Raw genomic sequence first — 13,905 nt, 5'->3', positions numbered from 1 at the left:
TAAAGCCACTGTCAATGCTGCTGATCAAAAGTGATTCAAAATAGATAGAATGCCTACCCCCCAAGTAATTGAAGAAAGAAGATAGTTGAGGTTAAAATATATAACTTGAAAACACAAATTTGCTGTAGACACTCATTTGACTTTGGCTATGCAAACTTAACCTTGGGATAAAAAAGGCATCAAGCTGTCTTTTTTTTGTGGCCTTTGCATACAGGCCCCTCTTCTCTGAACTAAATCAATCAGATATTTAAATAACACAGAATCCTGTATTAGTTAAATTTACATGTGGTTGTGTGCCAAACTTTTATATAGTCTTCCAAGAATTTACAAATCATAATACTAAGCAGACCATGAAACCCCAAATGCAAATTACACAGTAGCAAGACACAAAATAAAAAGAAAAGGGTAGAAACCAAGTGGTCATCCACTTCTGATGAGGGTACACTGTGGGGAGCTCAGTGGGTTTGTTTTTGGATTGACTTTAGTCACACTATTGTTTGAACCCTAATTTTAAGTAATCTTCCCAGCCAAATGAAGTCTCTCCTTATGTGATTTATCTTCCGCCAAATGTATTTACATAGAATTGACAGAGTTTCTTCTAAAGCAATGTTGTCTTCACTAATGTTTCAGATCATCTTAATAAGTAGTGTTTGCTTTGTGGTGATGCAATTATATTGCACAATTCTTTTAGATGCATATATATTTTTTTCCTTGTAAATAGTGTATTTGTCATAATTGTTTGGGGCTTCAGCTATCCTCCAGTCCCATATGCCTAATTGTCAACCCAGGTTTTTTCTTAGAATCTGGAACCAGCTGTATCCTGAACACAAAAAGGAGAAAGAAATTTGGGGGGCTTCCAGGGATTTTCCTCTTTTGTTAAGAAATATCTGGTTCCAAGAAATACCCAGTGGCTTTAAGACATGATTACCAGACAGTGTTATTGACCCTTGAGGAGTAATCTCTCCCCTAGATGGGGGGCGTGTGTGTGTGTATATGTATGTATAAGTATATGTAGGGATTGTGAGTAGGCCTTAATGGCAAACTGATGTTTTCTTATTCCCAACATTGGTTATTTCCGCCAAGTGAAGAAAGGGACCCCATTTGTATGTACATCCATGAAAAAGGAGATAGCAGAGGTCATGCCAAACTCCTAGAACCTCCCTGATGACTACATATAGGAATGACATTCTGTGCAGTAACAAGTTTACTGGCTATTTAAAAGCAGAACGGGCCCTCGCAATGACTGCACAATCGGAGTGGTGAAATGGGCAGGATCTTTTGCTCCCTTCCTTTCTTCTCCATCCTATTATCTGTATCTCAGTATTTTCTGTTGAATAATGGGACCTTTCAGGGACTATTCTTCCTCAGGGATATACTAGAAATAAGAGCTTAGACTATTAGAGTTATAAGGACAAAGGAGTTCAACTGATCTAACTCCATTATTTTCCCACGTAACAGTCACGTCGTGTACACTTACTATATGCCGGCTCTGAGCTGAGAACTGAGATATGGAAATGAATAGCTTGTAGTTCCCGCCATCAATGAACCCACAATCGAAAGGAAGAGACAGATGTGTAAAGAAATAATTAAGATGCAGTGAGATACGTGCTATAAAGATGTTGCGTGTGAAAAAGCAGTAAGGGAGAAAACTGACAGTGTAGTAGTCTGGGCTCTGAGGCAGGGGTTGATAGGGAATGAGGCGAGGTGGAAAGTGAGGCTGGGGCCCAAGTATGGAGAGCTCTGCATGTCATGCAAAAAGTCTATTTGTGCTATGCTCTTTCTAGTACTTTTACAGACTCATCATATTTTCCACATAAGGGAAAGAAACTTGAATTTGGTAGACAAAAATGCCTGCTTTATAGGCTAATGTTGAAACTAATAATTTCATAATAATATATATTTTCTTTGCATCTTCTTATAAGATACAAATGATTGTACAAACATAAGACATTATTTGATATCATCTTTCTTTAAATAAGATAATATGGATTATGCAACGTTTTAGGATACATATAATCCTAGAATTCATGTGCTAAATTCTCTGGACTAAAGGTCTTTAACTTCACACATCACGCTTGTGTGGGAAACTAGAGGAAAAAATTATAGAGCCAGGAGAGAAATGCAAAGGTGTAACAAAAACACATTTGGTCTTAGTGATGTTTTATTTCTTAGGATGATACTTAGAATATGCATAAACCAAGATGAGTTTTATACATTGCTGCTGTGACTGAAATGTATAATGATCATATCTAGTGGATCTTTTTTATGCTAGGCCCTCAAATCATACAATTTCAATTAATCAAAAGTAGTTGTTGAAAAGGATTAATAGTTTAATTTGTAGTTGATCACCCTTCAATATACACCAAGTCTCAGATAACTGTGGAAAAAGTGATATAGCAATCTTTAAATAAAGAATGTGAGGTTTTATCTTTAACCCATCGGTAAATTTTAAGACTGACCAGAAAAGAAGTTGGAGGAACTGCCTATTTAGAAATATTCTCTGAAAGACCTATGAATGCGCCCCTCTTTCCTGTGCATGCACACTCACACACTCACACACACACACACACACCTCTCTCTCTCATTGATCTCTCTTCCATTAGTCTCATTATTGTACTTTGTATTAAGTTCTATTGTAGCAATTATTAGAAAATGTTGTCTTTATTTGTTCACATATCCACCTCTTCACTGTATTGTAGGCTCCTTAATGGAAAAAATATTGCTTCATTCATTTTTCCAACCCTAATGCCTAAGAGAGTCCCTGGCACAGGGTTAGGATCCCAATAAATTTGGCTGAGTGGATGAATTGCTCAGATTTCCAAATGGTACATGTTTCTTCCCCTGCAGAGGGCAAGTACGTATTTTTCCCCAGAACTATGTAGTGATTAAATGTGATTCCTACAACTGGACTACATCAGTGTAGACTTCAACATCTATAAAAGAATAATTAGTAGGAATCACTCTTATTGGTTCTAAAATTGATCTAAGGTTTTCATCAGGTGGTTAATCTTGCACAGTAACTGATTTGGAAGTGGTGATCCAAAGTCTCAGCTTCATTGGAAGTAATTTTGTTTTTCACTGAAAGTTGGAAGCCGGGCGAATGGAGTGAGTGCAGTAGGTCGTGTGCGGGGGGCCAGCAGAGCCGGAAGATCCAATGTGTCCAGAAGAAGCCCTTCCAAAAGGAGGAAGCAGTGTTACATTCTCTCTGCCCAGTGAGCACACCCACTCAGGTTCAAGTCTGCAACAATGATGCCTGCCCTCCAGAGTGGAGCCTCGGGCCCTGGTCTCAGGTAACTGGGAAAGACTTGGAGTCACTGGTCTCGTTCCTCGTGGAAAAAGCAGGTTGCAAAAGTAGAGGTGGTGTCTTTGTTCCCTAAGGGGATCTCAGCTTTTTATACCTTCATGGGAATCACACTGAGTTAACGTGATAGGGCATTTTAATTAGCATTTCTAGTGATTCTTAACGCATCCTGAAGTTTGGGAACCTCTGTACAATAACTTAGAATCTTCCTTAGAAGTCCAGAAATTAGTGTGAGGGGGCTATTTAGGCTAGACTGGTGAGCACAGCTAGACAAGATTTGAATGTTGGAAGACGGGCAGATGAAACTAGCTACTGAATTCTCCAAAGCAGATGGAAAATACAAATACAAAGAGTGAGGCATAGAAAGGACATTTAACTCTTGCTTCGGTGGAAAGAGGTGGGGTTAGAAGAATATACAGAGAGGAGTCGGGCGTAAAGAATTTTGAAGGTGACTGCCAATCTGTATTTAAGTCCTCTGACTGGAGGAAGGATTTCTCCTACTGGCTGCAAGGGATTATTCTGGGCATTTGGTTCTAATGCTTAAAAATAGTTTTGCAAATACTTTATTAATATATTCTCAGCATTTACCTGGAAGAAAACCATTTGAAACTAGCATGCAAATAGCATTTTGTTTTCATCTCAAGTGTTCCAAGACCTGTGGGCGAGGGGTGAGGAAACGAGAAATCCTGTGCAAAAGTTCTGCCACAGCAGAGGTCCTCCCCGAGAGCCTGTGCTCCAGCATCCCGAGACCAGAGTCACAGGAGGGCTGTGTCCTAGGACGATGCCCCAAAAACAACCGGCTGCAGTGGATCGTCTCTTCATGGAGTGAGGTATGAGTTTAGATATACTGCTGGGGTTTTTTTGAAATGCTCAGCTCACCCACCAGCATCCAGATGCTGAAATCTCCTGTCTGTTCCACACATATATACCAGATGCTTACCAATTATCCACTCTTCCTTCCTGATTTCTTCATCGAACGTGGATAAAGCACCCGTCACACTGATTGGGCCTATGCCTGGGCAGTGGAGGTACAAAACTTCTTAAAGCATTCATATAGAAACATGGGCAAGGGGTGCGGAGTGCTGTGATGGGGTCTGTAATTCCATGGGAGAGGTTGAGGTCCATCCAACCCTGACTTCAGGAGGTATCCTTGTCAGAAGAGATTTTCTAGGCAGTGTGAGCCTGAAGGATGAGCAGGAATCGGGCCAAGGTGGGATTCAGGATATGTTGTTCCAGAGAGAAGGGGCATTCTATATGAAGGAGAAATGAGAGAATATAACACAGTCAGAATGGAATGGTGGCGGGGGGGCGGTGTGGAAGCTGGAAATGTCATCAGGCACAGATCATGAGGGCTTTGAGTGACAGACTAGAAATATAAACATTGGGGAGCCAATTAAAATTTTACATAAAGAAGTGGAACAATCAAGTTTTCATTTTAGAGAGAGGGAAACCAATGCAAAGCAGGCAATCCCAGAGGCAGGAAAGGTGTTTGTGTGGGTAGTGCAGGAATTAAGATGCAAGTGTTTCAGGGATGGAGAGAAGCAACATCTTTGCGAGTTCCTAAAGAGGCCATTTGGTCCCTCCAGGCGTATGTGGGAGTAGGGGAAAAAGAATACTGGAAGATGCCTCCTAGATTTCTGGCTTAGGGAACTCAGTTGAGTTCACAGGTACAGGAAACACAAGAAAAGGAGCCCAACCTGAAGTGTGCATCGGTAACATGTGAGGCGAGGTCTCTGCTCTTCAGGAGCTCACAGTCCGGTGAGGAAGACAGATGCCAAGAAAGAGAAAAGGTCAATAGTGGGCATGGTGTGGTCCAGTAGAGGAGGAGCTTCCATCCCAACAGCCACTGGATCTTTCCCATCAGTGCCCTTTTATTCTATCTTAGTGATAAGTATATAGTACGTCCATCTCCCTTCTCACACATTTTCTTTAAGAGACATTGTACTCTAATGGCTAATCCTTGTGCTTAACTCAGACTTACCCCATTGGAATGCAGCCTTCAGTATTTACTCAGGGTGTGATCTTGGGCTAGCAACTTAACAGGGCTAAGCCTCACTTTCCTTGTCTGTACAATGGAGCTGTTGTAAGTATGAAGCTCAGTGTCACCCTTTATTTCTATAGAAAGTTACACTGATGCCAGTTCTTACTGATTTATTCACTTTATCAAGGTCCCATACATCATCCTATAATACTATTTAAAATACTTAAAACAGAAACAAGTTTTCTCATACTTATTTCCTTAGCCTCCATAGCCTGCCATAACATGGCGTCAGGTTATATCTCAGCCAAGGGAGAGGAAAGATAAAAATACAGGATAATTGTTATAGGAGGTTCTTCCCACTTGGCTGCCTCTAACCCTCATCTCTGTGCTCTGCCTCCTTGGCATAGATTCCCACCTCCTCAGAGAGGCCTCAGGTAGACCTGGACCCACAGGTGTTTAACCCCAAACCTGGACATCCAAATAAACACTACACAGAGACCCTCATCTCATCCTCTGCCGATCTTTTCTCTTGGACTTTGTCTCACTCACATCCATGTGGTATCTCATGGTCCCTGCTCACTGTGGTATTACAGTGCCTCATGGTGTTAATGCGCTCTGTGACTTTGGGAAAGTCACTCAAATTCTCTGGCCTCTGGGTCCTCACCTATCACATGAGGGACTTGGTTGCTGTATCTTTAGGATCTTTGTGTGCAGGTGGTTGACCTGCCATCATCCCATCCCTCAATTTCTCATGGATAGTGCATCCTTATGTTGGAACACATCTGCTCAGCAGACTTAACTGTGGAGTTCTGTAGGCTTATACCTTTCTTGGCTCCTAGTGTTCCGTGACCTGTGGTTTGGGTGTGAGGAAGAGGGAAATGAAATGCAGCGAGAAGGCCTTCCAGGGAAAGCTGATAACTTTCCCAGAGCGAAGATGTCGCAATATTAAGAAACCAAACCTGGACTTGGAAGAAACCTGCAACCGAGGGGCTTGTCTGGCTCGTCCAGTGTACAATATGGCAGCTGGATGGTATTCATCGCCATGGCAACAGGTGAGCACTTGCAGATTTGGGAGGTTTATATTTAAGTGAGATTCGAAAAAAGGAGGTAGTCCGTCAGTGGCTGCTTTTAGAGACCCATCCAAACATAAAAAACAAAGGGCTCGAGTTCTGGAGGCAGAATGGCTTGAGTTCTTGGGCCAGCTCCACCACCTGTGTAGCCCTGGGCAGGTTACATAATCTGTGAGCCGGTTTTCACATCTAGAAAACGGAGATGATAACATCTTGTGGAGTTGGGGTTTTTTTCTCTTTTTTTTTTTTTTCACCACTAGAGTCTTCTCTGTTTTAGGAATGCTGCTCACAGTCTTGACTCATTTGGTTCTTATGTTTCTGAATAATATAATAGCTAACATTTGTCACATCATTACTGTACACTATGCTAAGTATTTACATGCATTCTCTCACTTCATCCTTAGAATGATCTTACTAGTGGGTAATATCTGTGGGTCCCTATTTATGGATGAGGCAGGTAAAGCTCGGAGAGTTAGGCAATTCAGCCAAGGACACCCAGCTTTTAAGCTCATCAGATATTAGAGGCACCCTTTTTCTCAGAAGACTTGGATGACACTTGGGTCACATTGGTTTGGTTCTTATTGGCTAGGAATGGTGTGTGATGCTAAGACTGAGAGAACAATGTGTCCTCAGGATCCAAAGCTGTGTTTCAGTCCTTGCAGCATTCCAACCAACAGACGCTGCATAGCTCTTCAAAGAACCCACTGGCTTGAGAGGTGCTTCCCACCTCGACATTTAACATGGGCCAGGTGGAAGTGTACATGAGTCTGTTTATACATTTATATATGCATATGTGCATGCATTTGTATATGTGTGTGCATGTGTGTACATGTGTGTGTGTGCATGTGTGTACGTGTGTGTGTGTGCACATGTTTTTATATATACAGGTGTGTATGTATATGTGTGTGTCTTTGGGAGAATCTGGGAACTAAAACATGGAAGGAAATTAGCATGATCGCATATCTCTGGCTAGACACTATGCTAGGTGCTATACGTATTGCTATGGATTTCTTTTTAAAATTTTTATCATTATTTTTCTCATTTAACAGATTTGGAAATTGATTCTTATAAGGTTATTTAGGTCAAGGATCAGCAAACAATTGCCAGCAGGCCAAATCTGCTCCCCCAACCCCTGCTTGTTATTTGTAAATAAAGTTTTATTAGAACACAGCTATGCTCATTTGTTTACGTATTGTCCTTGGCTGCTCTAGTGCTCAAATGTAGAGTTGAGTAGTTGCAACAAAGGCCATATGGTCCTAAAGCCTAACATATTTACTATCTTGCCCTTTACAGAAAAGCTCGCCAACTCTTGGTTTAAATGATTGGATGACAATCATACATTTATATTTGAATGTTGGGCTAATTCTAAAACTCATACTCTTTCCACCCCAACATATTTTTTCCTCCGAAATATCAGTCCATATAGTAATGCTTGTCCAAGATGAAGTCTTCACCCATCTGCAATAAAATAAGGCTAGTGAATTTTTTTAAAGCAAATCAAAATAAAGGGCTGTCTTTTCGCCAGATAATATAAAGATACTTCATAACAAAAGAAAAAACAAGAAAATATTAAGTCTTCATATGTGTGTCCAGAAAAAATAAGAAAGTTGATAGTCCTTGTTATTCATCTATTTTTTTTTTTTTTTTTTTAATTTTAATTGGTCAGTAGACTCCCTAACTTCTAGGAAGCACCATATCCACCATGCTAACTCAGCATCTGGTTGGCCACCGAGGGCCTAATTCCAAAGCTGTTTCAGGGTATCATTTCTTTTGCTGTCCTAGTTTTGAACTATCCCCTCCACGATTGCATCTGCAGAGATTATCTAGAATTCTTTAAATACTGTGATTAATGGCCTAGATGTGTCTGTATTTGTTCTGCATTCTTATTGCAGCTTCTGTATTTCTGGAAGCTCTCTCCTGTACGAGTCACTTAACTGGGAGACCCATGCTCTTGAGCGAAATAGATAGCATTGGCCTAGGACCCTTCTAATCAGATCAAATGGCTCCCATGTGTCAGAAGAGATTCTGTGGACCATGAACACATATACCTGGCTCTGGACAATCCCTGTTTTATTGACAGGCATCTTGGTAATGTCATGAAGCACGGGGATTCCTTCTATTTGAAGTCACTGACATCAGAAAGGACGCCATCCAGCTGAGTGTTTCTGACTCCTTCCTCTTTTCCCTCTTCTGCAGTGCACGGTGACCTGTGGAGGAGGGGTCCAGACCCGGTCAGTCCACTGTGTTCAGCAGGGCCGGCCTTCCTCAAGTTGTCTGCTCCGTCAGAAACCTCCAGTGCTCCGAGCCTGTAATACCAACTTTTGTCCAGCTCCTGAAAAGAGAGGTAAAGGGCCCCACGCTCCAGTCAATTTTACTCGTCTTCAGAGAATTTTTCAAACACCCGCCATATTTGGTTGTGCAGCTCGTACATTGCACCACTCCAGGGGCTGCCATTCACATTGAAGTTGATGTGAATGGCACTCCTTGCAGTGGGGTGTGCAAGACACAATGCGGGGCAGTTCCTGCTCCAAAAGATCTCATTTGCACAGCGTTGCAGGGAACATTTAGTTCTATGATAAGGCTTTTTAGCCGTTAATTCTTACTTTGAAAGGGGAAATGGTAATCTTGCAAGTCCATTTTTTTAAACTAAATTAGTTGAACATATGAGAAAGTAACCACTGTCTGCCAGAGATTATGCTAATCAGAATGCACGAGTCAACAAGAATTGCCCTCAAGGAGTGCTCATTTTAATTGAGGAGACAGATAAATTACACTCAATTACAATGAATATGTAATATCCTAAGACTACACCTACATGAAGTTCCATCAGTGAATGCTGATAGAAAAATGGGAAATTCAATTATCTGAATGAACTATACCATTTCTCACTAGTATAACTTATTTTAAAGTAGTCTAACGAACACCATGACATATTTTTTCAGCCTAATCAGATTTCCTTGTGCTAAAAAATCATTTTCCATCATGTACCTGCTGAGTTTTCTTTTTATCCAATCACAGCTTTTCCAAGACTGTCTAATTTCTTCTGCCACATTTTCTAACTTGTGGAAAATCAGATTTGGGCCTGTTACTCATCTGCTCTGCCCTGTCCATATCACCTCCCATCTCTAGATTGTTGTTGTTATCTACTTCTTAAAGTCTTAGCTCCAGGCTTGGGGCATCAATTCTCCCTCCTCTGCTCTCTCTCTCTGCTATCTTATCTGAGCCTTGCACAAGACCAGAAAACTAGTTATATAGAAGCTGCTCAGAGCCAGATCACCTCTAGGCAATGCTAGATTTCTATAAACCTGGAGCCTTTCTCAGCAAAAAGCTTATGGGAGAAGAAACACACATTATGAGCACTTCTCCCAGACCATCTCCTCCTTTCTTCACCGCGATAATTTCAAATTTCCACCCTTTAGTCAGACGGCCACAGATGAACCCACATGTACAGGACTGTGGGAACCAGATCCTAGGGCCTTGTCAGTCATTGTAAGAACTATACCTTTCACTCCGGGTGGACGGGAGCTAACGGGAGAGTTTGGGGCAGAGATGTAACGTGAACTGGCTTATATTTTAAAAGTATCACTGGGGCTACTATGAAATGGGGTGTGTGTGTAAAGAAAATTAGAAGCAGAAGAATCAAAGATTGAAGAAGGAAATGTAGGCAGTTCTGAATCATAGAAAGATAGGATCTAAATTAGGAGCAGCTGGAAATGAAGCAGAAGAGATGAGAGCCTTGCACATCATGACCAAAAGCACAGTGGGGAGCCACTGAAGGATGAATTTGGAAAGGACATGGTTGGGTGCCCATGAGTGGTGTGTAGTTCTGGCTGAGTTAAGGGTAAAGTCAACTTAAGGCTTACATAGAGGAAGGGGAAAACAACTCCGGCTAGGAATGAGAATATTTATTCACGTATGGGGTAGACTCTAAATACTGTTGAAGTCACATCTTTGAGAATTCAGTAAAACAACAGAGCCCCGCCTCCTAAATGTGCATTCATGTTTACATAAAGAAAATTTTACATACAGTTTCATGTGTATTCTGTGTCTCCTGAGGCCCTTCTGGGTGAGAATCCCTGATGTACAGTCTTCTGCTTCCAACAGATAATCACATCTGTAATCTTATTTAAACAACTAAAGAAGTTAGAAATGACTGGTGCTCACTTAAATTCACTTATTTGCACATTGTAACTTTAAATAAATCTCGTGGCCATAGAGTGTTGCAGGTGGGCCTTAAATCCAGGGGTCCTGACTCCCAATATATTAGTCTCGTTGCTCCCCAAAGTAACATGCGTGGACCGGCAGCATCACCATCCCCTGATGCTTGTTAGAAATATAAATCTCAGTCCTCACCTCAGACTTTCTGAAGCAGAATCAGTGGTTCAACAAGCTCCTTGGGGGATTCCTTGTGCATACCCTTAGATGCAAAATGGTACCTCCCCAGCTATTTGGGGAGGATTAGACATTAACTTCTAGCTAGATATGACTTTTTTTTTTTTAACATCCATTTTTCCCCCCACTGGTTTAAATTTTGTTAATGGTCATAGTCCTTTAAGGTGTCCTAATCCTGCACCCTCCTACGCAAGTCCTAATGTGTGATGGAAGAACCACTCAGAGGCACAAGGCAGGTGGAGCCAACATGTTTGTTCTGTAAGCCCTTACCTTAAGAAAAAGGCTAAGAGCCTTTTCCTAACACGCTAAATATATTTTCTCATTTTAGAGGATCCATCCTGTGTAGATTTCTTCAGCTGGTGTCATCTAGTTCCTCAGCATGGTGTCTGCAACCACAAGTTTTATGGTAAACAGTGCTGCAAGTCATGCACAAGGAAGAGCTGATCTTGATGGCCTCTCCAACACAGTAGGGCCAGGGTCTTACCTTTCAACCTCTGGAGAGACCAGCCACCTTTCAGATCGAAAGCTGAACACTGCAAACCACTTGTGAGCTGCAGTATTTGAGGAGCTGGCTCTGAAGAACAGACTGCCTCTTTCTTCACTTCCCCAAAGCACATGGTACTCAGAAGCACTTGAAAATGGGAAGCGATGACAAATCTGACTTACAAAAAAACAGAAACAAAACAACTTTGATTTGCACTGTTACATGCAAGAAATGATGAATCACGCCGACATACAGCAAATTTATAATTTTGACAAAGTGAGAATCTTGTCAACTTTCGGACATCAACTTTGGGACAGATTCCCCTTTGAACGTCAGAGGGTTCCATGACAAAGACATCTGTTTTGAAAAGGTCGTTTAAGACTGCAGGTCAAAGACTGAGACTTGAAGCAATCAACTATGGATGGAACGCCTTGCCTAACAGTTACTTGGAGCTCACAGTTTGACTGAACTGTGGACACGTTAAACCAGGAGTCACGCAAGAAGCCAAATGGAGCTCGTGGTCGTGCTTGCCACTGGACTAGCAGGTGTCAGGTTGTGTTTGTTCAGTGTGTGTGTGTTGTTTGCATTATTTTGTTTAAAGTATCTTCTCCTTATCGAGAGTCTCCAAGACTAAAATTCACAACTTGAAAAGTGCTCCAAGAAATATTCCGAAAACAGGGCAATGTGGACAGTTTAAGGTCTCCATTTAATTGAAATTCACACTCTGAAAAAAACAACACTCCTATGAAAGGCAGCTATTGACACCCTACACATTATATCAACCTGGTAACTTTGGGTGCTAGCTGAGTACATGCACAGGAGCCTCAAGTTTGCTCTTTGGGAATCAGAATTGGTGAGATGTCCATTTCTGGTAAAAATCTAGGAGGAGCTAAATAGCAAAAAGCAGTGTTTTGAAGGAGAGGAGACCATCATTTATAATGCTCCCTATATATCAGAGCTGCTTGGGGAATTAAAGGCCACGTGGTTTTTTCCTACTAACTGACACGTCTAAATTTGCCCTGATTTAGTTAACAAGAACAAAGTCACAGTGGCAATAGAAAAATCCATCTGTCTTCTTGCTACGTTGATGTTAATAAATCATAATATGCCAAGAGCCTTCAATGAATAAGAGTATTTTATGATCTTTCAGATGATATTTTCAGTCTTCAGAAGCCAGCTGTTGGTATGCACTAATGAGCTTAAAATTGTTCTCAATTGGAAAAACACCACACTATTTTGCCAAAACCAAAGTAACTTACATGACTGTGTCCTTCTGTAATTTTTTGAGATGTGGTTATAAAGGGCATATTTATATAATTCTACTCTATTCCTCAATTTCTTTGATGAATGTAACCCAATTTTACTGCTTTAAAAAGTCTCAATTCAAACAGGGATTTGCCAGCTCAGCACAAACAACTAGACAGCGGTTTGTTAAATTCAGAGCATCCTTTCTTCCCATTCTAATTAAAATCACGCATTCTCAAGTCTCAGAAAAATAATGATTAGAATATTCTCTCAATCTACATGGCTTAGCCTAAAGTAGTGGCCATTTTATCATCAGAAAAAAATAGCTCCACATCACCACCCCGTTGCCCTCGGAAAAATTGCAAGTTATTTGTTTCTTTATATAATTATCATTATTTTATGGAAAAATTAATTTATTAATAACCTATTCTTATGTGTTCTCATTTCTCTGAGTAAGTGATATTAATTCTGAGGGAAAATGTTGAATAAAACTATGGGCTATAGAGAAAAGTCAAAATATATGTGTAATATTTAATTATTTTATAAGTTTTATAATAAAGTGTTCTGTTTCTTTATCTTCAAAACTTGTTAAGTTCTTGAATAAATTAATGAGAAGTCAGTTCTTTCCAAGGTGATTTAACTGTATAAATCTTGACTAAGAATCTCAGAATAATTTCTCAATGAAAACTTGAGAAAAAGTTCAGGGAGAAAGGTAAGATATTAATTAATGATTTTTCTTGTGTATGAGGAAATCAGAAACCATCAAATTCTAGGATGCAATAGATGACATATTTACCATCTTATGGAGATACTGAATTATTTTTTTCTACTCTAATGGTCACGCCAACATTTATTTATGGAAATCATCCAAGTTAGATAAATACAAATGTAGTTGGTTTTCTCTTCATTTTTTCCGATTTGAAAGGCATTCTGGTAAAATATTTCTGCAGAAAGAAAGAGTGGAGGGGGGGAAGGGAGAAAAAATAAATTAAAAAGCAATTGTTCTCAGCTTTTCCAAATTTTGAATCATCAGCCCAGTGGAGAATAAAAATTATCTGGGCAAAGTAAGTCCAATTGACCTGAATATACAGTATTTCCCCCGAATATGTGATTACATACATTCATATATATGTATGTATATGTATATATGTGGGTCATTTATGCATGCATATCTTTAAAATATATTTAAGAGGACTTTTATATGAATTATTGCTATTTGGCAAACATAAAAGAAATTGTGGTCAAGAATGAAAAATGGAATAGATGGCAGAAGAGAAAAGGTATCTTTTTACCATTTGGTAAGAAAATAGTAATAAAAGCAACCATATATTAGTGTTTAATGGGTACCAGGTACTGTGCTAAACCCTTTAATCCCACAACAGCCTAGTTAGGAAGGTACCATTATCTGCCCTTTGCAGGTGAAGACTCTGGG

General features: G+C 40.3%; 1 protein-coding gene across 1 annotated transcript in view; it reads left to right on the top strand.

Moving 5' to 3' along the window:
* The window catches only part of ADAMTS18 (ADAM metallopeptidase with thrombospondin type 1 motif 18), a 123,804-nt gene extending 112,054 nt beyond the window's left edge, over window positions 1–11,750 (top strand). Inside the window, exons 19-23 of the mRNA XM_058528325.1 lie at window positions 3,086–3,290; window positions 3,946–4,131; window positions 6,122–6,334; window positions 8,549–8,696; window positions 11,073–11,750. Of these exons, the coding sequence (XP_058384308.1) occupies window positions 3,086–3,290; window positions 3,946–4,131; window positions 6,122–6,334; window positions 8,549–8,696; window positions 11,073–11,188 (868 nt within the window). The 3' untranslated portion in view covers window positions 11,189–11,750. The remainder of the gene's footprint in view (window positions 1–3,085; window positions 3,291–3,945; window positions 4,132–6,121; window positions 6,335–8,548; window positions 8,697–11,072) is intronic.
* Window positions 11,751–13,905: the final 2,155 nt, after the last annotated feature.

The sequence above is a fragment of the Diceros bicornis genome, chromosome 32, assembly GCF_020826845.1.
Source record: "Diceros bicornis minor isolate mBicDic1 chromosome 32, mDicBic1.mat.cur, whole genome shotgun sequence".
Lineage (NCBI taxonomy): Eukaryota > Metazoa > Chordata > Mammalia > Perissodactyla > Rhinocerotidae > Diceros > Diceros bicornis.
The sequence above is the reverse complement of the archived record's forward strand: the minus strand, read 5'-3'. Positions and strand labels throughout refer to the sequence as shown.